Here is a 26,605-nt window from a genome sequence, read left to right on the forward strand (position 1 = left end):
TCCAAAGAGGAGAGGCATTTTCATTGACCACAAAAGTGTTTATTTTTCTCTTGTCTCGTCCTAATGGTTTTGATGCAATAAATAAATAAATAAACTTTCCATGCTAACACACAGCCTTAAGTCCTAATCAGTGTGACCTACTTTGCTAAAAGAAAACTGAAAATGTCTCACAATATTGAGTTCTAGGAGATCTTCCATTTTTTTAAAAATTATGCCTATTGCTGATCTTCTTAAGCATTTAATACTAATTATATTACCTAAGCATTTAATCCTACCATGCTTCCATTCACTTCCTGATCTTGTACTTCCCTCCTATGGAACTAAATAAAAAAGAATGTCATCCAGGAAGAGCACCTCAGAATATCCAAGGACACGGGCATTCTCTAACATTTTCAGTCAGAGGGTGGATCCCTCCCTCATCCCACCGTTATCTTCTCCATTCTGACCTCCGCTGACCCTTCCTCCCTCTATGACAACTTGAGTCAATTCTCCACGGAGTCCTTTTCCCCCTGTCACCAACCACACACAAGCTTCCCCTTGTTTGAAAAAGGTGTTCCCTTCAATCACTCATCTGCTTCTCTTCTTTCAACATACAAACTTGCTCTTACTTCCTCATCATCTCTTCTGTGTTCAACCTCTGAGATGTCTCTACATCTTTTCTGTGTTCAACCTCTGTGTTGAACTCTAAAAGGACTGTGTCCCGAGGGGCCACCAATGGCCTTCTAATCAACAAATGAAATAGCCTTCTTCTCAGCCCCCATTCTGCTTGCCTTCTTGAAATGTCAGAAAGTGATGACCAATTCCTCCTGAAAGTTATTCTTGGACACTGGCTCTGAAGACAGTATTACCCTGATCTTCCTTTCTTTTCCCTATCTCAGTCTCTCCTGATCCATCTTCCTCCTTCCACTTCATAAACATGGTATTCTCCTAAGTGTATTCTCATCCTCCTGCCCTTTTGCCAGCTATAATTTCCCCTTATATACAGCACCTTAAAAAATACTGTTCTGCTCTACATGACCAGCCTAGACATCTCCTCCACGGCACCACAGAGCTTTACCAGTTGCTAGTTTGACGTGTTCTCCAAAGTTCTAAATTCAAACACATCTCTCTGATTACCTAAGTCACTGACACGTGGTGCTGAACTCTTACTGGTATCCCCTAAGCTTGAAACTCCAGGATAATCCTTGCCTTTTCCTTCTCCATATCTACCACGCACCTTCCTCCCATTAACCCTGTTGGTTAGTTACCCAAGTTCAGTAAAGCTTCAAGTTCTTTACATGGATCCTTTCCTAGCTTTCTTTCCACTGTCACACATTTAGGCCAGGAGTTGGCCACGTATGGTCCACAGCCTGCCACCTGTTTATGTAAAAAAAAGTTTTATTAGAACACAGCCATGCCCATTCACGTACGCGTTACCTATGGCTGCTCTCACACTCCACCAGCAGAGGTGAAGAGCTGTACAGAGACTACATGGCAAAAGCCAGAATGATTTACTGTCTTGACTTTTGCCAAAAAAAGTTTCCTGCCCCTGGTTTAAGCCCTTTTCAGCTCACACATAAACTGCTTCAAGGGCCCCTAAACCATCCTCTGTGCCAAGTTGCACACCTTCACTAATCTTCCTACCATCGGGTTAATTTTCCTAAAACAACATTTTTAAAACACTATTCTCTTGTTCAAAAATTATGGGACTTTCCATTACATCCAAGATAAAGGTCCAAAGATAGGGCAGCATCTTATACATCTCTACACTTCATGTCATGACAGGCATCACGCTGGTAACCAAGCACCATGTAAATACTGAAACTCGGCTTCAAAGACCCTTTCAGTCTGGTCTCAGGACTTCTCAGCCAGAGTTCCCACCACTCTACATCTTCATCCCCACAAAGCTTCTCATTCAGTCATTCTAATCCATCTACGGTTCCTGGGCAGGCTTTACTGCCTTACATGTTGCACTTTTGAGTTTTCATTCCTGCTATTCACCAGGCCAGGATAGGTCCTATTGTGTCCATACAGTTCCATCTTTTCTTTCAAGATCAAGTTAACATATGACCTAGACTACCTAGAATTCCTTTCTTGACCTTTGTTGAACAGACTTTCCCTGCTGATAGCATAGTACTTATTATTCTATACTGTTAACTTGGCAATGTTGTTTTGCTTAAGTTCTGTATTATCATGTGTTTGTCTTTTCATCCCAGTTCCCTCAATAATTTAATATAGCATATTATATTAATGTTCAGGTAAACTTCCTCAAACATTTCTCAGGGAATAAATATATAAACAAATAACTCATTGAAAGTAGACATAATATAGATCAGTGATGCTTGCCTCCCCCCAGAAGACATCTGTCCACGGCTAGGGACATTTTTCATTGACTGTCACTAAAGAAAGAGAGTGGGGGAGCGGGGGAAGAAGGTGCTACTGACATCTCGTGGGTAGATACCAAAATGCTTCTAAACATCGTCCAATGCACAGGATAGCCCCCACTACAAAGAATTACCCCACCCGAACATCAGTAATGCTGAAGCTGAGTATCCCTGATGTAGATCAATTCTTTGCTAAGCTGGGATGCATAGAAACATCATATCTAGGGCTTCCCTGGTGGTGCAGTGGTTGAGAGTCCGCCTGCCGATGCAGGGGACACGGGTTCGTGCCCCGGTCTGGGAAGATCCCACATGCCGCGGAGTGGCTGGGCCCGTGAGCCATGGCCGCTGAGCCTGCGCGTCCGGAGCCTGTGCTCCGCAGTGGGAGAGGCCACAACAGTGAGAGGCCCGCGTACCGAAAAACAAAAACAAACAAAAAAGAAACATCATATCTACAAACACAGCAATAGGAATGTAATACTTGTTGATTATTTTCTTCTAAATATTTATGGGTTTTTGTTTCTTGGACAGAAAATGCAGAGAAGTGAATGATGTTTGAATACCTATTCGGCTGTATGCTGGCTTTTTCTCCCGAGAGGGGTAAATTCAGTAACCAGTAACTCAGGCATAATATACGATCCTTAGGAAATTTGAAAGAAAGCACATCAAAGGAGATTTCACTGACTTTGGCAACATATACTAGCTGCGGCATACCTCAGTGCTTACAGGTGTTATGGTAGTAGGACAAAGACGCTGTCTTATGTAAACTGTCATCTCTTTAACGTCTAAATTTGAATGCCCCAGAGCTCAGTCCTTTCAATTTGTCTCTATCTAGACTTCATCTCTTGGTGATCTCAACCAATAATAGTTCTTTAAATACCATCAATACCCTGGAGCCTCCCAAATTTATTTCAAGTCCAACCTTCTCTCCTGGGTTCCATATGGTTAAAACTAACTGACTCCCCCAACATTTCCACTCATTTTTCAAATATCAGGTAAAACTTATTATGTCCCTATTAACTCAGTTGCTTACTACTCTCCTGGGAAGCTGTCCTCCATTCAGGGCCTCAGCAATTCAATCTTCCTCCATCTTGGAGCTCTGCCATCTTTACCTGCAACCCTCCTCCTCATTCTCCACACTAGGCAGACATAGAGAACAAAGAATCACACACAGGCTTCTCACTGCCTCAGCCTGGAAATAATACACACATCACTTCCCCTAAACTAGCTATATCGTCCTGTCTAAATGTAAGGAGGCTAGGAAGCGTAGTCCCGGATGTACCAGAAAAGAGAAGTATGAGACAGGGTTGGTGAAAACACGGCAATGTCTCTGCTGCCATGTCTAAAATAGAACTCCTGATCTCCACCCTCAACCTGTTCCTTCTAACTCATTCCATCTCAGTAAATGCCCAACTCCATCCTTCCCACTGCTCAGAACGAAGACCTGGAAGTCAAGGTCTTTCCTTCTTTCTCTCACAATCCACATCCAATCCATCAGCAAGTCATCTTGGCTCTACTTTCAAACCGTATCCTGAACCCAGCCATTTCTCACCATTTCTATTGCTATCTTGTCCATTTCACACCTGGATACTTAGAATAGCCCAGTTTCTACTCTTGACCTCATATGGCCCCTTTTCAACATAGCACACAGGATGATTTTTTAAAAACTGAAGTCCTATCATGTCATCCCTAAGCTCAAAACCCTCGAATTGCTTCACATGTCACTCAGAGCAAAGCTCAAGCTCTTACAATGGCCTAATGACCTCTACACGACCTTTACTCCTCACCTCCACACTCCCATTCTGATCACTTCCTTATCTCCCCCTTGATTTCTCCACCACTGGCCTCCTTTTTATTCCTTGACTGTATCAGACATGATGCCATCTCACTTTTTTCACAGTTGCTGTTCCTTCTAACCAAAATCCACTTTCCCCAGATACCCACGTGGCTTCTTCAAATCTTTGCACAATGCCATCTTCTCAGTGAGATCCCCCTGACTACTCCCCCAAAACTGCAACTTGCTCCACCCGTACATCTTAGCTCCAGAACTTCCTATCCTCCTCTCTGCTTTACTTGGTTTTTCTGGCCGCACTATTACTTTCTAGTATATAACACTGGTTTCCTGTTCATCTCTCCCCACTAGAATATAATAAGCTCCATGAGAGTAATATTTGTCTACTTTGTCCACCAAGTATTTCCACCATCTAAAACTATGCTTCAAATATAGCAGTTCCTCACAAGTATTCACTGAATAAATTAGTAGCTACTGCCCAAATCTCATTTTAAAATAACTCTAGAACATCTTACAATCATATATTAAACTAAAAGTTTGGGCAGGACAGAAACTGTAATATATTTATCTTTTAATCCTTAGTTTAACAAATTTCCTGACAGAGGGTGAGAAATTTTTATTTGTTTAATTGCATTTGTTGAATTATCATCAATTTTCATATACTCTTCTATCTTACCACTCCCTGTTCTAAAGATTTAGTGACGACAATTGTGCAACTGATTTATAATCGTAGTGGAATAACTTACATTTCTCTCCACAATATTTAAAACTTTTGCTCTTTGTTTAAATAAGTTGAGATCAAGTTGAGCTTCAATCCATACTTTAAGATACCAAATGTATTGAAGGGTCTGAAAACCATTTAAGTTGATGAAAGCAGGTAAGATAATGTGTGCAGCAGCATGGATTCTGGAATAAGACTTCGCGAGCTCACACTCCATCAGCACAGCTTTCTAGCGGTCACAACCTTGAATGTGATCTCTGAGCTCAGCATCAGTGTGCTCTCCTTTCAGTCGGGGTTATGACGGAGCCTGCCACCTGGGGCTGTTGTGTGGTTTAATGAGATGAGTCACACAAAGCACTTAGCCTGACAGCTATCAGTGAATGCAACCTGTTTTCATTAGTGAATATTTTCCATTTGGCATATACCTTATAGCAAAAGTTACGTTACATTAATTTTCCCACTTCCCAAAACTATTGAAGCATAAAAAAACAGATTATATTTCTATCATAAATAGTTACTTTTATTTTAATTCATAAGGTAGAATTATTGGACAATCAATATACCATATGTAAGCTGTAAATTTAGATAAGAGACTTCTGGTACCCAAAGATATCATCGCTCTCATTTGCACCTATACTATGCAAACAAAGTGCTCAAAGCTGGATAACTACCCAGCTCAGGATCAGCAAGTATGAGCTTTGGTGCCACCCCTCCTCCCTACCAAGTTCATGGCAGATTGCATTCTACTGATAATGTTACTCTTCCAATGAGCCAGGAGGTAGCTTTAGGGTTCTTTTCCACATAGTTGCCACAAACTGATCGGAGTTGACAGAAGAAAAGTCTAATATTTACTCTCTAGATCTTGACCAATGGTATGCAATTACAACCCGTATTCTGTATAATACGGAGCTTTCCTTCTCTCTCTCTTTACATATGTGTGTGTATTCTAAAATTTGTGGAAAAGTTTTACTAAATTAAGTTATAATTTTAGAAGGTCATAGAAGATAATAATTCATGGAATCTTCCTGTGAATCTTCATAAGCTCATGCAAAAATATAGAAATTCAAAGTTAGAAAATTGCTTAAAATGAAAGAGCAAGTCCCAATGACTAATAAAAATTAAAATGTATTTAACGTATCTACTTGGTAATGTCACCGTTTAGGTAGGTACTCTATTATCTAAATGCAAAGCAAAGCCATAATTGGCAATTGGGAGTTACAGTAGTTCTGAAATTGATTCAGCTTTAAGCAGAATTCCATTGAATTCTGAAGTATATTGTCCAGTTGGGTGGTATAAAAAAATACATATTGTAAATATGGTTCTTTTGACTAGTTAAAAGGACAAGTTCTTCCAGATTTGTAGCCTCAAAAACAATAACCTGATTTCGGTTAGATCTGAATAAAATACACTGTATGCATGATCTAAAATCAATTAAACTATCCAAGAAAAAAGCAATAGAAGAGTAATAGGACTTCCAGATATTGATAATGTTACATTATCAAAAATGAAATAGTGATTTAAACTGAAACTAATAAAAATAATTATTTTCTACATAGTGTTGAAACACTGATAGAAGTTGGTGATTCTGAAGCTCTACATCTAGATGATAAGTTTGATGGTATATTCAATTCCATACAATAGCTAGAAAACTGTCTAAATGGCTCAGAGAGCAGCTCAGGTTTTAAAGATGTGCTAGTGGCTATAGTCAAAAATGATAATACGGAATCTCTAAGAACGAACAGCTGAGGAATAATCTAAAATCGTTTGGTATTCCAGGGGTGAAAAACAGAGACAGAAAAGAGATTAATTTATTAAACTAACTAGAATTTTAATATGCATTATTAAATTAGCAGGTTTGATACAAGAAAATAAATACTATTAATATCTACATATATATGAACTTCTAAAAATACTGCTGAAATATATGATGCAAAATATGTATCCAATGGATGTGACTTAATTTAGACATCATTAGTTGAAATATGTCATCAGTAATATAAATTAACTGATTCAGTAACAATGTTTTGCATATGTAGGAAAATTCAGGCCCTTAATGTTTTAATATTAGGGAATGCAACTGTACCATAAACTGTAACTCATTTTATCTAATGAGTAGCCACTAATATTTTATTGTATAACATATACTACATAAAATTAACAAACAACATGTTTTCAAACCTTCTAGCTTGATGATTAATTTAGGTCAGACTCCCTCTCACTTTTTTTTTTTTTTTTTTTTTTTTTTTTGCGGTACGCGGGCCTTTCACTGTTGTGGCCTCTCCCATTGTGGAGCACAGGCTCCGGACACGCAGGCCCAGTGGCCATGGCTCACGGGCCCAGCCGCTCCGCGGCATGTGGGATCCTCCGGGACCAGGCACGAACCCATGTCCCCCTGCATCGGCAGGCGGACTCTCAACCACTGCGCCACCAGGGAAGCCCCCCTCTCATTTTGATATGAATGAATCAGACCAGAAAAAATCTGTGGGAATCTTTAGCACCACCGAAGTAAGACTTTAAAATACCTCAGTGTATAAAGATACTATAGAAGCTATAAAAACATAAATATTGCTCAGCCTTTATTTGAATACAAGGAATATAATATATTTCAGAGTATCAAATGAACTTCTGATTATCAGTGTAAATACTGTTTTGTATAATCTAGATTCATATTTATTAACAAGAGCAACATTTCCTTAAAAACTGTAACAAGCTATAATTGGATATAACAAACTGCTATTAAATAATTATGAAGTTCTAATAAAGAACTTCAGACAAATGTGAAAGTGAAATCTTAGTTTAATTGCTCACCTCTTAAAATTTCCTAGATTCTCTAAGCCAGACTGCAAAAAATGATCCAGATATAATGCAAAAAAAAAAAAAAAAAGGACCAAACTTTGTTTTGATCACATGCTGTTAAACTAGTGTTACATGTTATATGCAATTTTTTTAAAATGTTAAGTGATACATGAATTCATGAGTCAGTAATCCATTCTGAGAATAACATTTTGGCTTTCTAAAATTTGTCAGGCTGTTCATTAACATACCTTACTAACAGTAAATAAAAGCTTTTGAAGAAAACATTTATTGAATGTCAGCAAGAATTGTGCTAAGAAGTAAGGATACAAGATGAACAAGACCCACTATTACTTTTAAGTAGTTTATAATCTAGTAGAGAGGCAAATAAACAGATAAGATTTCAGTTCTGTGGGGTAAGTCCTGGGATAGAGGTAAATGCCAAAGGGTACGGCAGCACATTGTAGAGGCCCCTGACCCAGCGTGTGGCTGACAGCGCAGGGAAGAAGGAGGCAACCTGAGAGGCTTGTTCAGAGGGAGTGAAGCCCTCAGTGAGTCTTCGAGATTTACAAGTTCTCCAGCGGGGAAGAAGTCCATATGGAAAGAGGCTATAGCGCTAGCAAATGCATAGAAACCACAGACTCTGCAAGATTCAGGGAACTGAAAGAAGCCAGAAATAAGACTAGAGATACAGACAAGCAATTAAGTCTGTGTGCTTTACTACACACTTGAGATTTTCTCTCGAAGGCAAGAAAAGGCCTGTGAAGGATATTAAGTAGAATAATGATGGGATTAGGTATGTAAATTAGGAAGGCCACTCTAGAAACAAAACAGAAAAAGACAGTTAAGAGATAAAAATAAAGATCCAAAATAAGGATATAGAGATAAGAGAACAACTTTGAGAGATAATAAAAATTGAGAATGGATAGGACTTTGAGATGGGGATGCAGGAGAAAAGGATGACTACCTGTTTTCTGAATTAACGTACTCAGTAGCTGATGATGCCATCCACTGAGATGGGACGTAGTGGAATAGAGGAGAAAGGGGGAAAAATTGTGAGAGGAGAGCTGGTGAGTTCAGTTTTCATCTGCTTAGTCCATAGACCTCTGTGCTTCCAGTCAGGGATGGCTGCCAGAAGGTAGCTGAATATGCAAGAATGAACACACATACTCATTAAAGACCATATGAATAAAGCAGGCTATTGTAATATTTGCTAACATTTATTGAGTTTTTACTCTAAGGAAGGCGTGTGCTGAGTCCTTCTTATAACATCTTTTTATTATCCTCCCCACTCTACAGTTGAGGAAGAGTTTGAGGAATTTCCCAATGGTATTTAAGTGTCAGAGATGTTTGATTTCACAACTGAAGTCCTTACCTTACGTTGTACCATGCAAAATCCATTCATTACAGGTTTTAGGACTAGATAACAGTGGGTTCAATTCTAATCTCTGCTACTTAAGAGTTGTTTGAGCTTAATAGTCTCTAAACCATAATTTCCTTATCTGTAAAATGGTGACCATAACAAACACATTACAGGGATACGGTAAGGATGGGAGAGAATATACAGAAAATGCTAGATGTGCATTAAGTGCGCAAACTGGCACCTATTGTTATGTCTATGCCTAGAGAAAAAAAAACTCTTTCTTGAAGTAAAATAGCTATGATCTAAGTAAATTCCCTTTCATCTTATTATGAGCTCTCTTTTAATTTCACCCTATTTGTTCTGTATCTTAATAAACACTAAGTATCATTTTTCAAAAAACTTTGAGACACTAATCAATATACTCTGGAAGATTTAAAGATTTCATTCAAACAGGAATCATTTCAATGTAATGGGAGTTGATTCTATAGTGAGGAAAGTCCAAATAAGAAAACTCAATTGCGATAAGGCATGGCGAGAGCTTTGGACTTGGAGTCAGAAGATCATTGCAAAGTCCCAACTCTGACTTGGGACTTAATAGACTCAAGTGTCCCTTTGCACATGGACAAGATGAACAGATGAGCCTGTATGCGCTTATAAGTCTAAGAATGCTGAAGAAGAAGGCTTTATGATATTTATAAAAACCAAAGCAATTAAGCCATGAACACTTGATCCAAGCTTCAAGTTTCCTGTGGTTTAAAGCGGAAGTGCCCACTCTTGATGGCCTATCAAACCACTCCACAGATCAGAAGCTGTCAATTTGACTCTGACGGGATCATAACCCTCAGATGGAGAGTTCAGTGTTGGCGAAGGAAAAGAGAAAGGGAGAATGCAGAGCAATCTTTCCTTCTCTCAAAATCTCTCCCATTCTCACCACCGATTCAGCAGCTGGGTTTGAGCTGAGGTCACCCAAGACTTCTGATTCTCAAACCTGGCTGAACATTAACAACACTGAGAACTTAATTTTTTTTTTTTAAATACTGAGTTCCACAGCCCTAAAATATCACTGGAAGGAAACTCTATACGATTTACAAGTGCTGGGTTTCACTTTGTAAAAGGTGGTATGAAGCATTTGGGGTAATAACCTCACTCTAATGGTAAACCTAAAACTATATTCTCTTTAACCTCTTTTAACTGTATTGAAGCAAACAGTTGTTCTTAAGTATATACACACCCTAAGGTAATTAACTGGATCAACCATCCCTGTTTGCACAGACTCCACCTGCTTTAGCTTTGAAAATTCTATGTCCCAGGAAATTCCTGGGTCTCTGGAAAACAGGGACAGTTGGTCAGTCTAACACAGACACACACACACACACTCACGCATACTTGCACACATGGACACAAACTTTTAAGTAATCCTCAGTGTGTTAGAACAAACTACAGATAGACAGTAGTCCTCTCATGAAGCATCTCCACCAAGATCATGTCATCGTTCACTCAGGTACGTATATGGTCACACTTACAGACCTCTGACGTCACTGGGATCCAAAAACATAAAATGGCATGGGCGACATATCATCATGCTCACTATCATCCCTTTTGCTAGAGTCTACACTACTGATGCCTATAATTCAATAACCAGAATTTTAAAAAAACTACCTTGAAGCCCCTGCCTACCAACTGCCTTTTGTCTACTTTTGTAAAACTCGAGCCATTTCTGAGGAATAAAATCTCTACTATTTGACAGATTTTTTAATAGCCTTATGGCTTTGTAATTTTTTGTTACATTTTTCCTGTAATGATGCCGTGTGAAATTAAATAATAATATAATATACAAAGAAATTAGATAATGGTCATGATGTCTGTCTGTAAATTAAAAACTTGATTATCATTTCATCTAAATGAAATTCTTAATAGAAAATAAATTAAATTAACTTAGAATGGCATGTATACAGCAGAACACACATTATTCTGACTTTTTAAATTGAACTTGTTATAGAAATCGTTTCTAGAACCACATTATTATACACCAATACACTGTCCTCTATTGCCTGATGGAAACATGAGACTTTAAGTTCAAGTCATAATTATACAAGCTAATGGAGACTAGCATCAGTCTGCATAACACACACGTAGTAAGTACACGTATCTCCTTACTTGTGACATCACTAGTTGTCTGTGGGCAGAACAGCTTGGGCCGCTGTTGGCAGAACTGTGGGATTGTGAGGGAAGATCTCCCACTGACGCCAGTTCCACACACTAAAGAACTAGTGTCATGGAGATAGTACTAATAAGTTAGGAGGAAAGGCCATATAAATCCTTTCCCTTTAAGAAATCCGAATCTTAAAATAGTTGCCACCAATCTTGTGCATTCTTCACTCTCCAAAGAGCTTAGCAAATAAGGAAATCCCTTCAGGACTGTGGTCACCATCCTTGAAATGAACAATAAGCATGCTAGTAATATGCTTCTCCTTTCATGCTTCTGACATTCAACAACACATGCACTGTCCAAGCACATCCGGAATAAAACCCAACAAAGGAGGTGTGTAAAGTTGTTGAGACCATCAAAAACACTCGGCATGATTTCAGTGCCCTCATCTTTCTACCACTGGCTTTACAAGTAGACAATCAAGAAGACCTCAAAACATGATATCATTAATCAGAAAGAGTATACATTTCCAAAGGTCTGTTTTATGATCTTGAAAGAGGATTTAAAAATCAACCAAAAAATAACCAAAAACTTGCTTTTTACAATATATTCTTTTTAGTATGATTTTGAGTAGTCTTACCACAATATTTTTCAGCAAAACTGAGATTGAATTAAGACTTACTGATTGTTCATTTAAATCCTGGGAGTCTTCCATGTGGTTTTCTTACTTCTCCTGCCACTCCCAAGTAGAAGCAGCTTCCTTCAATTAAAAATGGACTATCTAAAACAAAAAGATGAAAACAAAGTGGAAAAATGAAAAAGTTATCTTTCGAAATTATTTGTAAAATTACCAAAACTTTGATTTACATGATAGTTGGTAATCTGTAGAAGCATTATTTTTAAAGAACAAAATTCATTATCCCCGTATCTGATAGAAATAATGATCTTGAAAATCACATCATAGTACAACTGAGATATATAAACAGCTACTCAGGCATCCTGCAGATAAGGAAAAACATCTGAGGACAGCTTCAGAGACCCAGGCTGTAATAAACACCTAGTCTGCTATTTTGCTGAGAGAGGTCTGTCATTAAGCAATTGACAGATTAAAAATTAAAAGTCTGCATTAACCATTCATTTTCTAAGGCACATAAAATTGAAAACATATAATGTGTATTTTAATATGACAGCTCTCTATTACAGGAAAATTTATCTTAATCGCCAGACTCAGTTCTAAAACATATAATGTTATAAAATGCACACCCAATTTTTAAAAGAGAATGAAAATAAGACTATTATGCTAAAGAAGGTATTACAGAAATATGTGGGAAGGACAACTGGTCAGTAAACTACTAAAAAAAAATTCATCTTTACTCCATATCATATATTAAAAATTTTCTAGGCAAACTGGAGTTTTAAAAAAATCTAAGAAAAATAGGCATATATATTTTTAATTCCCAGATAGAGAAGACTTATATAATAAAAGCAATGGAATATAAAACAAAAAAGCCAAACACCCCCTTGAGTTCCACACACACACAAATAATCACAATTAAAAGATACATGAAAACATAAAAAGAAGTATCTCCGCAAATATCAAACTAAATGGGCTAATGTCCTTAACATACAAAGAGCTCTTACAATCCAAATAGAAAGGCACACACACCCCTACAGAAAAATGCTCAATCACCACAAAACGATATTCAGACTCACGAATAAATGAAATGCACTTTAAAATAGCAATGATACATTTCTAGCCCTTCATACTCTAGTTGTAAAATAAAATTAAAAGAATATGAGATTAAAAAATATTTATATAAAAAAGTGTTCATCATAGGCATAAACAGATATAAATTATTAAATGCACGTTTCAAGGAGTATTTGGTGACATCAAAAATTTCTGAGAATATAATTTCAGTGGAAAATAAGTATTCAAATCTGCAGAAACAATATGTTCCCAATTCAGTTTATTGAACATTCAACATATGCAAGCGTTTTGCTCAGTTTTACATATTCCCTACTACAACCAGGTAGGCGTGGTTTTAATTTCTGCTTTGCATTATGGTCTACAATAAACCTGTTACTTTCCTTATTAGAACACAAGACATTTTAAAGTGTACATTGTTTTATGCATACACAAACACAGAGACACAGATCAAACATTTTTTTCTGATTTTCTCAAATTTTTTCTAATTTTAATTTTTAAAAGTCATAAAATGGTAATGGTAACATGTAATGTGATAGTCTCAGTAAGATACTGATTGAGAATACTGCAAAACCAGAAAAGTGTCATTTTAAAGAAAAGCACAATTTTAAAGTGCACTTAAGATGGGAAGGGGGAAGTGCAGATATTAAGGCACACTGAGGTGTTGCAGCATACATCTGAATTCAGGAGGATAGGTAGGCAAGAAGTTCTAGATTTAAAGATGTCATTCTTTGGGTTGGAGGTGGACCTGAGAAACAGTGACTGGAAAAAAGCCAACTCTTTTCCTTTTACCTCACACCTCCATCTTGCTTCTCCCATTCTCCCCCTTCTCCTCCTTATGGACCCTCATATCACATCTGGGTCTCTCTCTCTGTTCCTGCTTCCTGCTGATCTCTTGCTTGCTCCTCCTATCCTCGCAGACCTCCTGATCCTTGGCCCTGCACACTGTCCCCTCCCCTGGTGACCAGGACCTCCCCGGCTCAGCCTCACCTTGGATATGGTGCACACCTTAGGATGTATGGCCACCAGTCTAATTGATGCTGACCTGCTAAGACTCAACACCTACCAGCATCCTGAGCCCTTCCTCTCTCCTCCAGGAGGGAATCCTGATGGATCATCTCCTTGTGATGGATGACCCATCACACCATTTTCTCCTCACTACCTGGATAACAAATTAGCCAAATACTCTCCTGAAGGGGAGAATCTGATGTTCCTTTTCATTCTAGTAGATGGGTAAGATGAATGGTAAAAACACTGTACCATAGTACAAAGGGAAGGGACACTATACTCAGCTGTGTAAAACAAAACAAAAAATTTGTATTTCTGAATAGAGAAAAACAGACCCAAAAGTGAAAGGACACAACAGATTATGAAAAATATCTTCAATAAATATTATAAACTTTGTGACCCTGAGAACAAAGAAATTGGTAAGGAAAAGTTAAAGAACCTTTTAAGGTACTTAAGCAAGGATGTGAAAATACAGATCATTATTTTAAATGTAAATAATAAATAAACATTTAGAAAAGTGTTCACTTTCACAGTTGGCAAAATATGTAAACTTAAGCAACAAGCATACATTTTGGATTCCTGTATACATCTTCAATAACTAAACCATTTTAAATATTACTAACACCCAGTGTTAGAAAGGATACAGTGAAAAAGCTGTCCTCATTCAACTGCCACTGATAATGTCAAGTTTTCTAATACTTTTAGAAAGCAGTCTGTCACTGCATTTTAAAATATGCTTAAATTTTTTACTCAATAACTTTCCTAAGGAGTAAACTATTCCACTCCAAAAGTCACAAGGTATTCACTACAGTGTTATTCATAATACAAACTAGAAGCAGCCTCATCTTTGTAGAGCATTGATTAATCAAATTAGAGTCAGTAAGTTTAATATAATATAATTTAAGGATCGAAAGTATAATTATAAAAATGACATGGAAAGGGCTTCCCTGGTGGCACAGTGGTTGAGAGTCCGCCTGCCGATGCCGGGGACACGGGTTCGTGCCCGTGCCCCGGTCCGGGAAGATCCCACATGCCGCGGAGCGGCTGGGCCCGTGAGCCATGGCCGCTGAGCCTGCGCGTCCGGAGCCTGTGCTCCACAACGGGAGAGGCCACGGCAGTGAGAGGCCCGCGTACCGCAAAAAAAAAAAAAAAAAAATGACATGGAAAAGCAAAAAATTACTGATTGTATATTAAGTGAAAAAAATCAGAACACAAAATTTTAGCTATGCTAACAGTAATGTACAACTAAGCGTGTGTTTGGATATTCATTAAAAAGAAACATTAAAAATAAAAATAATTTGATAAAGAATTATATCTTTGGCTTCACATTCTTTGATTATTGTTGATTTGATTTTCTGTGTAATAAATAAAAATTTATTTTTTTCCACCATAATACAGGAGCACAGAGTAAGTAAAACCAAATGATGCTAAAATGATTTTACAAGATCAGTTAAAAGCACAGCAAACAATGAAAGTGAATTTTCTAAGTAGTAGACACTTTCTCCAAGTGACCTCTGTGGCTTTCCCTATGGAATAAATTTCAAAGTCAGCGTAATCTCTTTAGGGCAGGTATTCTTTATCCTATTTACTAGTGTCATCTACAGCACCTTGCTCAGTGCCTGGCAAGCATTAGGTGGTTAACAATATTAATTGAATCAATGACAAAATTAATGGTGGATGAAATCATACATAATGTACTTGATGATGTGAACAAAAAGTGTAAACAGCCATATAATTTAACCTTTGAAAATCCTGTCTCAAATATGTGGCTATTTTAAGAAAAATGTTGACCTGTCCTGTGTTTTTCAGGTAGAGTCTTGTAATTTTTCAGAAAATCTAATGTTGAGATTAGTCCACCAGCTATTTTCCTATTCGCCTGACCTAGCAATAAAATATACGTACAATAACATGACTATTAATACCAATGTAACCTATTATTTACTTATAACATAGCATGCTATTTTAGTTTCCTAAGGTTGCTGTAATAAAAGTACTATAGACTGGGTGGCTTAAACAACAGAATTTTATTCTGTCATAGTTTTGACAGCAAGAAGTCCTAAATTAACATGCTGGCAGGTCCATGCCCTCTCTGGAGGCTCTAGAAAAGAATCATTCTTTGTCTCTTCATATTTTCTGGTGTTTGCTAACAATCCTTGGCATCCCCTGGCTTGTAGATGTGTCCCTCTGATCCTGCCTCCATTGTCACACAATATTGTCCCCGCCTATCTCTTCACAGGGCCTTCTTCTGTGTGTGCGTCTCTGTATCCAAATTTCCTGACTCTTACAGGTACACCAGTCACTGGATTAGCACCCCCCCTAATCTAGTAAAACCTCATCTTAACTCCATTACATCTGCAAAGACCCTATTTCCAAATAAGGTCACATTCACAGGGAAGAGGATTAGAACTTAAACATATCTTTCGGGGGACACAATTCAACCCACAACACATGTACAGTTATCACACTAAAATGATTATTAAGATGTGATCAAGGTTTAAATGTAATATTTCCAGAAAGAATACACAGGAAGTAAATTAAGGATACTGATCATTAGGAAAGAAGGGATCCTCTTCCAGAAGGGCCACCATCTCAGGGCACTGGTGAAATTTCAAGTGAAATTAAAAATTAAGACTTCAAGAAAGATGTTCAAGCATAAGAGAATTAAGCAAAAACTAGCCTTTTTCTGTTAACCACTGGTTCAGAATCTATTTAATGTTCCAGTTGGGGAGCTATTTGCATCAATGTTCCATGTTATAACATAATACTTCGCTTTATAATTCCGTAAAATTGAGATTAATTGTCACTTAGTTTAACTGTAACATGAATTTCTTTCTTTGCCAAACACACTAAAGTACTAAAATATTATGAGCCCGGTGGTTTTATATTATTGAACCAAGTAAAACTACTGGGCTAACTGCAGACACAGTATTATTTTACATCATAATTTAGCAATGGTTGTTCTGCTAAATCCTTTAACATTTAGTTTTCACAAGTATATGAGAAAAAGACAAGAACCCTCTTTGAATCAAGTAAGAGAAGTATTACCTCTTAATAAAGATATAAAATTAAGGTATAACAGTAACCTCATGCCATTTTATGAGGCAATAATCTAGTTCCTCCGCTCTACTTCAAAGCCATTCCCCCAGAAAAGGTGAATTTCAAACAGGAATAATAGCGACCTCACCCATTCTGTGTTAGATGATTTCTTCTGAAGTTAGGTTTTCAATACACAGAAAATTGGTCATATCCTTTTCTTGAACTCTGCTCTAGGCATGAGGTGTCTCTTAGAATATCAGAATAAAAAAATCAACAATTCTTCAATTTAAATAGTTAATGAGATTTACACATCAAAAATGTTAAAAACAATTCTCAGAAATGGCAGGAAGTACTTAGGCTGGATCCAGGTGGTAGAGACAGCAAAGGACCCTGTGCCTTCAAGAAAGAGAAGATGCTGAAGTCGGAGGAGTTTGGGGAGTCCGTGTGATAGAACCCCAATCCTGTGTCTTTCTAAGCAAACCATCAGTAAAAATTAGATTGTCCAGGCATGCTTTACCCTGGCTGAATAAACGCAAACCTGAAGGTGGAGTGGGTGGTGCTCTCTGTTCCAGGGCCGGCATGGGATGAAGAAGCTGTACAACCAAAAACTACACCTCTGGTTACGTACACAGGTGGCAAGGCCGTCCACTGGTCTTTAAAGCCGAACACCTGGGCTTTGTCATCCACTCCTTGACCGCTACTCTCCACATTCAATAAATGACCTATTAATACCTCATAGAGTTCACTCAAATCTCTCCATGTTTCTCTCCTTACTGCTACCATGGTAGTTCAAACCCTCGTCATCCCTGGACTGGAGAAGCAGCCTCCGAAGGGTCCTCTAGTTTTGTTCCCTGAACCTCATTTTTTCACAGTGCAGGCAGAGTGAGAGTTTTAAAATAAAGATATGATTTTACTCTCTTAAAACAATTCAGAGGTGTACCCTTTCCTTGGGATAAACCAGAAATCCTTTCATTGGTCCTACCTGCAGCTATGGCAGTACATCTCTCTGCCAAAATGCCCCATAACAAGTAATCAAAAGTCAGATGCTTTTGCTCCCTGGGGCCATGGACCAAAGTGGGAGTTCTGAGGAAGACCTCCACCTTCCTTCTCCCTGTGGTCGAGGCCTTATTCCACTGTCCTCACCATCCCCTCACTCTTCGCTACCATCACACTGCGCTGCAGCCAAAGACTGGGAATTCTGCCGGGAGTCTCCTGTGAGGGCGCTTACACAGTAGAGGCTATGTTTGCTTCTTGCTGCAGTGCAAAGAAAAAAGAAGGGGGAGGGGCTTCCCTGGTGGCGCAGTGGTTGAGAGTCCTACTGCCGATGCAGGGGACACGGGTTCTTGCCCCGGTCCGGGAGGATTCCACATGCAGCGGAGCGGCTGGGCCCGTGAGCCATGGCCGCTGGGCCTGCGCGTCTGGAGCCTGTGCTCCGCAGCGGGAGAGGCCATGGCAGAGTGGGAGGCCCAAGTACCGCAAAAAAAAAAAAAAAAGAAAAAGAAAAAAGAAGGGGGAAAGAGACTACATTCCCCCCATGTTCCAAATGTCTAGTCTATTCCTAGGGAAAGATGTAAAGATTGCAGGCCATCCAAACTCTTGTTCTAGCCCCTGTGCAGACTCTGCAATGGGGACAGAGGTGTGTGGCTAGTCCCATCCGTAACCTCTGACACAGTCCCCTTTTAACCCAGGTGGGAGCTGTGGAGGATTTATTACACGTGCAGAGTTTCCTGGGCCAAGGGAGGTGTCACTCCATTGTATTCCATCATTCAGAACAGCTAACCTGCTGTTTGACTTGCAGATTATCAAACTGCAAGTTAATTTTCAAAAATACTTGTGTACCAAATTAAGGCTTGCTTGCATGGGGTTATATACACACCTATTACACTGACCCATATTCAGCTTATAACACACTAGGTCCCCCAGGGCTTTCCGAGTGACACCAAATTACCTCAGTCTAATGACTCGTCACAATCTTTTCCAATGGCTTAGGATGTGGGCCTGGGAAAGTACCAGGCTAGTCCTCCTTCAGTGGTAAAATCTCTAGGACATAGAACTTGGGAGCTCTTTACTGCCATGAGTAAAAAGCTGATCTGCTAGGGAGAGACAGAGAGGAGCTGACCCAGAAAGAGAATCAAAAGCGGGAGACGGCAAGAAAGTCCTGGCAGAATTGAAGTCCCTGGATCCTGTTACTCCTGAAGCCTCACTGTCTCTCTTGCTCTTCCTGCTGCTTCGTTGTTCAATTCTTCCTTGGATTCCATGAGCGATCCTCATAATCTTCAATTAAATTCTCTCCTTTACTAAGCATATTGTCTCACATAAAACTGCAATGGTATAAGAAGTCTAACAACTTATATTCCCATTACATTCTTGAGATATTATAGCTGGGATCAACTGTCAATAAGGGCATTGCTTTCACATCCTCTGCACCAAGATCCCATCATTTCCCTACAAATTTCTTTAATGGGTCTGTAAAGCTGGGTCAGGCACTGGCTGGTTTCAACTGCTCAGGCAGCATGCCAGAGAGGGAAGCCAACAGCACAAAGAACACCTAGCTCCAATTCTATGGCCATCTGTTCAGAGGGGTAAGATGGGCATTCTGTGACCATGCACATGACTCTTGTCCCTGCTTATACAAAAGGAAAACAGCAAAGGTGTCCAAGAAACAGATCTGGGTGAACAGTAATGCCTGACTTCAATCGCCTTAAATGAAGCCAAGCTACAAAGTAGATGCTGAGCTATTTTTGAACTGTTTACAAAGATAGGGCATGGACTTTGCAAAATGGTCCATTTAATGCAAAATGTTTAAAAATAATGTGGTTAATTTCTCATGCTCAAAAATTATAACAAGCTGAATTTCATGATAATCATCTGGGTCCTTAGTGATAGGTGCATTTGATAGCAGTAATCTTCCTGGAATTATAAATCACCATCACTTGGTTTTTGACAATAAGGGCCAGCCAAGGTTTTCTATTTTGTTTGTGTCTGCTAACTGTTGATGGTTGGCTAGTCAACTTAGAAAACATAGACGCAGTTGTAACCAGCTGGTCTCAGAGAAACAACTAAAAGAATCCTGAGCTCGGGCAACTTTTATTACACCTACAAACTCAGACCGACTCTGTAAACCTACTTTCCTTTTCGCGTGTTGCCCCTGTTGTTCCTCCCAAACTACACTTCACACTGACTCTTTCTGTATTCACTGTTAATAGTTCATCTAACTGGCTCTCCTGTAGCCTGGCAGAAAAAAACGACCTGAGCCCTTCCTTATAAAGTCTGATTTTTTCTCAGCCATAAACCTCTCTTCCATATCTAGGAACGCTTTCTGATGAAGAATATAGGACCACATGCATTACTGAACACACATCTGCTGCCTTTACACACTTCTGGAGAAAAATGTGTTGCAAATTTAAAAGAACTGAAGAATACATCTACTAAGTTTAGTATTCAACTCTTGAAACCCTAGAAATCTAAAAACTGGCTTGCTGGATGAAATAAACATTTAGTGATTCCTAGTAAAGACTTTTGGACTAAAACAAGTCTATACGTGAGTCCTTGCTTTACTACTGGATAACTGTATGGCCTTGGGATAGCTCATCAATACCTCCAAATATCATTCTCTTCATCCATAAAATAGAGACAATAATAATACCTGCATTAAATTTTGTGAAGATTAAATAAAATCATGTATTTTAAAAATGTAAGCCATTTACTTGTGACAGAGTGGAAGAAAATTTCTGCTTTTTTATTCATTCTTCATATAATGAATCAAAATATTTTAAGTTTTTGCCATACTGTGGAATTGTACCTATGCAATTTCTGTGAAAATGATTTTTAACTCTGTTCAGTTAAGAATATTATACTAATCAGTTATTTTCGGAAACTGCATGAACTATCTACGTATAGGTAGTTAGTAGCCAAAGTCACCAGTCTTTAACAAATTCTCTGAACTCACATTAATTTGTAAAAATGAACAATTATTTGATTTTTGATATTTTGATCAAGTGATGAGCCTTCACCCCTTTTGAGTTTGCCATTCTACGTAGCATCAAAATTGTGAGTGGTTTCTTTAGCACTGAGAGATTGATGCTTCCAATAACAGAATTATCGATGAGCATGTGAAAGAGAAGGGAACACGTTTCCAGAAAAGAAAGCAAGAGAGGAATGGACATTCAGTGTGAATAGGATGCTAAGAAGTTCTTAGCATCCTAAGAATTGGCAAAAGCAGGAGTAAAGTGCTAAATATTAGTGAATAAATACAATCTGTTGTTACTGTATCTTGATATCTTTAAAACACAAAAAAAGAATGTCAAATGTGATATAATTGCAAAGAAGCTTGTCATGGGATAGAGCCTTTGGGAGAGAATAAAAGAAATAATTATTTGAGACAAATCAATACCTCAGCCTTGCACAAACGTAAATTCTAAATAGTTATTACGTTGCTACTATGGAAACCTCAAGCCAAAATATTAAAATCAAGACTGATCCGGAGGTTTGAAATCCCTAGACTGCAGGGGAGCAAATGAAAAATTGGTCCATAGGCCACAAAGGATTCTGAGAGAAAAATTCATCAAAAGTGATAAGCTACATCAGGAAATAAACACCACAGAGACAACAGATGCAACAACAGGGGGACTGGAATCCAAAAATTTGAGATTTATGACAGTCTGAACAGTATCACATAATAAGTATGCTTAAAACAATTAAAGAGACAGAAGAAATAGAAACAAAATAGAAAGAACCCCAAATTACAAAAAGTAAATACACAAATTTGGAAAAGAACCATAAAAGTGTTTTTAAAAATATATCCATTGAAAGTTCAAAACAGAAATGAATGAATTAAACAGCAGATTAGATTCAGCTAAGGAAACAATTTGTGAAGTAGAAGAAAAAACTCAGGAAGTATCCATCCCCACAGAGGAAATTAATGAAAACAAAAACAACAGCAGCAACACAAACATATCTTTTCCTCTCAAATCTCATATATAACCAATTTCTCAGGAATGAAGGTGTGACACCTGAAAGTCCTATTTTTTTTATTTTAAGGGTAGACTATCCAATGTATAACAAAGTAAACATGAGAGATATAAAATATAGCAGTAACTTTGACTTACTGAAAGACAAGTTACATGCTTGAATTGTGTCTATAGTGAATAATAGTTAAGAATTTAATTAAATATAATGCTATTTGCCTTCCTAAAATTTGGGATACCTAAGGAGAATTTTATTCATCTAGATTTTTTAATTGAGGCATCCAAGAAAGTTTGAATACCTTCTTTTCTCTCAATAAATTTCCCTATAGCATTGGAGTACAAAAGCATCCACTGACTTTGTAACTGCATTAAGACTAGGATCACATTTACAAAATCTGCCATTATAGCTTCTAGAAATCCAAAGAATTTCCTAAAGGCTAAAGCTGAAAGAATTCATAAAATAATATCTCAAATATATTTGGTGTTGCTCTTCAATTCCATGTTTTGCTTCCCTACAATATGTTTTGACTTTAAGGGCAAACTTAGAAAGAAAGAAAGAGAGAATATGAATGAAATCCATAGCAGCTTATTTCTTTGTCTTGGGATATGAGGAGTATAGAAGTAAGTAGGGTTTAACAGACTGATCATATGAGTTTTTAGGTACAATACTTAAAGCTTCTTAGCTCCACTGAATAGAGCCATCTACTTCTCTTTCCTTCCATCAATTCTTCCTTATTAGTTTAAAAAAATCTACCTTTCAGAACTTCTACTCTGGTCTGCCCACCAGAACCACAAAGCAGAAACTGAATCCCGCTTTCATATGTATAGCAGGCTATTAGCTATTAAGAGAGTGCTATCATTCATGTCACCCCTAAATCTTTTTTTCCTCAAGTTAAGCACCCCTAGTTAATAAGACTGCATCTTTAATTAAAAAACTCTTTGTTTCCCAACGGGAATTAGGGAGCAATTCAGTCAGCCACAAAAGCATATCTGCATAGGAAATGCATTGAACAGAAGGTAGATATGAAGTAGGTCATAGTACATCATTATTTCAAATTATAAATTGACATTAAATCAATACAGATCAGCATTAATGTATAACAAATATTACATTCATACCCAGACAAAAAATGGAAAGGAAATCAAACTAGCTGAAATGGAAATTAATAACAATAAATTTTCAAAGCTGTAAGAATGCTCCTTTGAGAAAGGCCCTAGGGGTTTTGTTTGTTTGCTGGTTTGTTTAAGACTGAATTATTCTCTGGAAAAATTAAAGAAGAAAAAGAAAGACTAATGTTTAAACTGCAGGAAGGTTGGTTTGCCTAGGACTTGGCCATACCTGAGCCTGTTTGTAGAATCTACGGGTTTGGTTCCCATGGCTCCAAGTGCCCTTGGGCCTCAGGACTGTCTTGGGAAAGAACTCTTCCACGGGAAGAGCTGGTGAGCCATAAAGCTAGAGCCAAGTCTGAGTCCTAAGTCTCAGGGCTGCAAGAAAAGGACAAGAAAACAAACCAACCAAAAATGTGTTAAGTGAACTCTCTGGAGAAAAGATGAAGGACAGATGGCATCCCTCTGTCCTTTGGATTCTCTGTTATAGGGTGCTGTGCAGGGGGAAGATGCAATACTTTGCTGATTTGAAGCTACCTGTAGCACCAGCTGTTCCATCAGGGAGAAGTGAGGTCTGACCCAGAGCAATACTATTTGCTTTTTTAATATGACAAAGGGTGGAGAAGACAAAAAAAAATGAAGCGGGTGAAGAAAGCTCGGGAAAATACTGGTTAAATGAGTATGAAAAAGATCACAATGAATAGGAATTTAAAATATGAGACTTGAAACTCAGGAAGATGAGAGAGGAGCAGAATAATCAGCCCCCTCCTGATTAAACCAAATATAAAGACACCGGTTATAAAGATGTGGACGCTGGTCTTTCTGTACTTTTGATGGCTGTTGTGGTTTCTCCTGGTCATTACCCTGCTCCAGAGCTACCTGGAGCTTCCACCAAGCTCTTGTTCAAACGCTTGAACAAACTATATTAGCCCTGAAGAAGCATCAGATGCTTCTCATAGACACTGCTGTGGCCTGAATATAGACAATCCAACTTAGGTTTTAATGCCTTAATTTTTTTTTCATAGTCATGGAAAAGGAAAATATAGTGAGTTTCTTTAAATAAAATATCCAAGATCTATAAATGCACAATATTATTTATAGTCCCTACATCAAGACTGTATCTTGCAAAAACATGGTTCCCTGTATAACGTATGAATGAATGAACAAATAAGTAAATAAGGAATCACTCCTAAGGCACATGTCAGGAAATAGAAAACTTTAATTTCATGAAGTTTCAGACTGAATCAGGCAAACAGAATCGTAGATTTCCGCGTCTGCCATGATGCAGTGTATGGCTTTGGGAAAACCTTGTAATTTCTCCATACTTCAGCTTCTCACCCTATAAAAGGAGTATATGTCTTGAAATTTAATTCCCTCGCAGCAGTGAGAGTTTTGATTCAACATTTATAAAAGGCTTTTTAGCTTTTCCCAGATTAACAGGCAAAATACTATGGTAGCTGTATAATCCACTTTCCAAAAAGTATAAACGTAACTGGTCAAATCTGATGTAAAATAATACTTGACTTGAGAAACAAATACCAGCCATATTCATTACTTCTCCATTCTGTTTTCTAAGTAATAAAAATGATTTCAAACAGAAAAAGTATCAAATTAATATTCAAGCCAGTTGAAGTGTTATCATCGTAAGCTTACCTACGTTTGGGAGAAGGGGAGTTGTTTTATTTTTCCAGACTGTCCCGCGTGTTTATATGGTAAAGTCAGGAATGCTGGGCATGGTTTTGAAGGCCTCTAGCGTATTCGTTGGTTTCTGGCATTCTAATGCACTCTACTCTTATAACCATAAAAGTACTCTTGAGTGCTTCTGGAAATATATAACAAATGCTTAATCAATTTAAGAGTGTTTTAACTGCATACATGAAATTTCTTGGGAGGAAAATGTTAGCTATTCTACACACATATAGTACTTAAGTTAGCAAGAGAGTTCCTTCTCAAAGGCACAGAGCAGTTTCCCCATAGTAATATAATTTTCAGTTTTATGTGCCTAAGTCCTATTGAATCCCTTAGAATAACAGGAAATTCTGCAGGAAGAAAAAACTCACAAAAATTGATAGCTATATTTACCCAATGCTGGAGGAATAAGTTAGCTATTTTGAGTTGGATTACTCTTTTAAGGCACTAGATAACCATTAAAGGTTAGCCAGGATCTTAATTAACCAGAAACTATAAGAATTGAATATTCTAGAGACAGACTTTTCTACATATAAGACTCTAACAGTAAAGCCAACTGATTAACATACTTCATTTTAAACTTTATGTGTCATGATACTTTAGCCAGGACTTGAGTAGCAATTCTCTGGATTTTGATGCTTTCACTTTAATGTTCACATTAAACAGATTATGACATTTCCCAAATTTACAAATCAGAACACTGATAAGCTACAGTTGGTATTTTGGTAATATTTAATAACATTCAGAATGGAGTGATCTCATTTATAGTAATACAATGTCTATGCCTTTCATCTACATGTTTAAAAGCTATAGTAATATATGTAAGGTGCTTAGAACTGTACCTGGCACATAGTTGGCTCTTAACAGAATAAAACACAAATTCTCAACAATATCAGTGTTTCTCTTAACAATTCTTATAAATATTTTATGGTGCTAAGTAAAAACATGTCATGAATATTATATACACTGAGTTTTTTTCTTCCTACCAAGTGGTTTAAGAACTATGAATATATATAATAATCATTCATGTAACGGAGTAGTAACCATTCTTAAATGAGATATTAACTACATATAACGTAGATTTGTTATATATGTGGTTAACAGAATTATTTGCTCTTATCAGTGAACTCTTCCAATTAGTGTGTGAGTCTCATTATTAACCAGACCACAAAAAATTACAGTGTCAACTTAGCATAAAATTTTGCCCTTGGCTTTTATGAGAAAAATGCAAGCATCATCACAGGGACACAAGGTGTTACAACCTTTTTGAAAAGTATTTTGGCACCATTTACGCAAGCTGCACACACTCTTTCGTCTATTATTCCTACATCTAGAGTTTTACCGACAGGAATTTGGGTCAGATATCTAAAAAGATACATAAAAATCATGATTGCAGCAGTCTTTGTAATAGTAAACACCCGCAAGCAACCTAAATATATACCAGGAAGGGAACAGTTAAAGTATAAAACATATTCGTACATTAAACAGAAGTACCCCAAACTATATGTAATGATATGAAAAAATACCCAAAATACAGCCAATCAAAAGCAAGCTTTAAGACAACTGATGATCCATTTTGGCCTAAAATGTAAAATAAAAATAAATTACATCCCCAGAAAATTCTTACATTTACGCATGTATAGGAAAAAATGTCTGAAAGGAAGCACGCTGAAGTACAACAATTTGCCCTGATTTGTGGGATGTGGAAGAGATGGATGAAGTGAGGGATAGCAACTTATTTTAAATATATCTGTCATTTTTTAAAATTTTATTGAAGTATAGGTGATTTACAATATTGTATTCGTTTCGGGTACACAGCAAAGTGATTTGGAGATATATATATATAGCATTTTTCAGATGCTTTCCCACTATAGTCTATTATAAGATATTGAATATAGTTCCCTGTGCCATACAG

General features: G+C 37.6%; 1 protein-coding gene across 11 annotated transcripts in view; it reads right to left on the minus strand.

Annotated features, from left to right (window-relative positions):
• Positions 1 to 26,605, minus strand: part of EYA4 (EYA transcriptional coactivator and phosphatase 4) — a 299,220-nt gene that overhangs the window by 220,925 nt on the left and 51,690 nt on the right. For 10 of the 11 annotated variants that reach the window (XM_060167382.1, XM_060167383.1, XM_060167381.1 and 7 more), the window contains exon 2: positions 11,861 to 11,959. In XM_060167382.1, coding sequence (XP_060023365.1) covers positions 11,861 to 11,893 — 33 coding nt within the window. In that variant the 5' untranslated portion in view covers positions 11,894 to 11,959. Of the gene's footprint in view, positions 1 to 11,860; positions 11,960 to 24,654; positions 24,709 to 26,605 lie in introns of those variants that run through there. The other variant, XM_060167384.1, reaches the window with a different exon arrangement.

This window comes from Lagenorhynchus albirostris, chromosome 12, assembly GCF_949774975.1.
Source record: "Lagenorhynchus albirostris chromosome 12, mLagAlb1.1, whole genome shotgun sequence".
Taxonomy (NCBI): Eukaryota; Metazoa; Chordata; class Mammalia; order Artiodactyla; family Delphinidae; genus Lagenorhynchus; species Lagenorhynchus albirostris.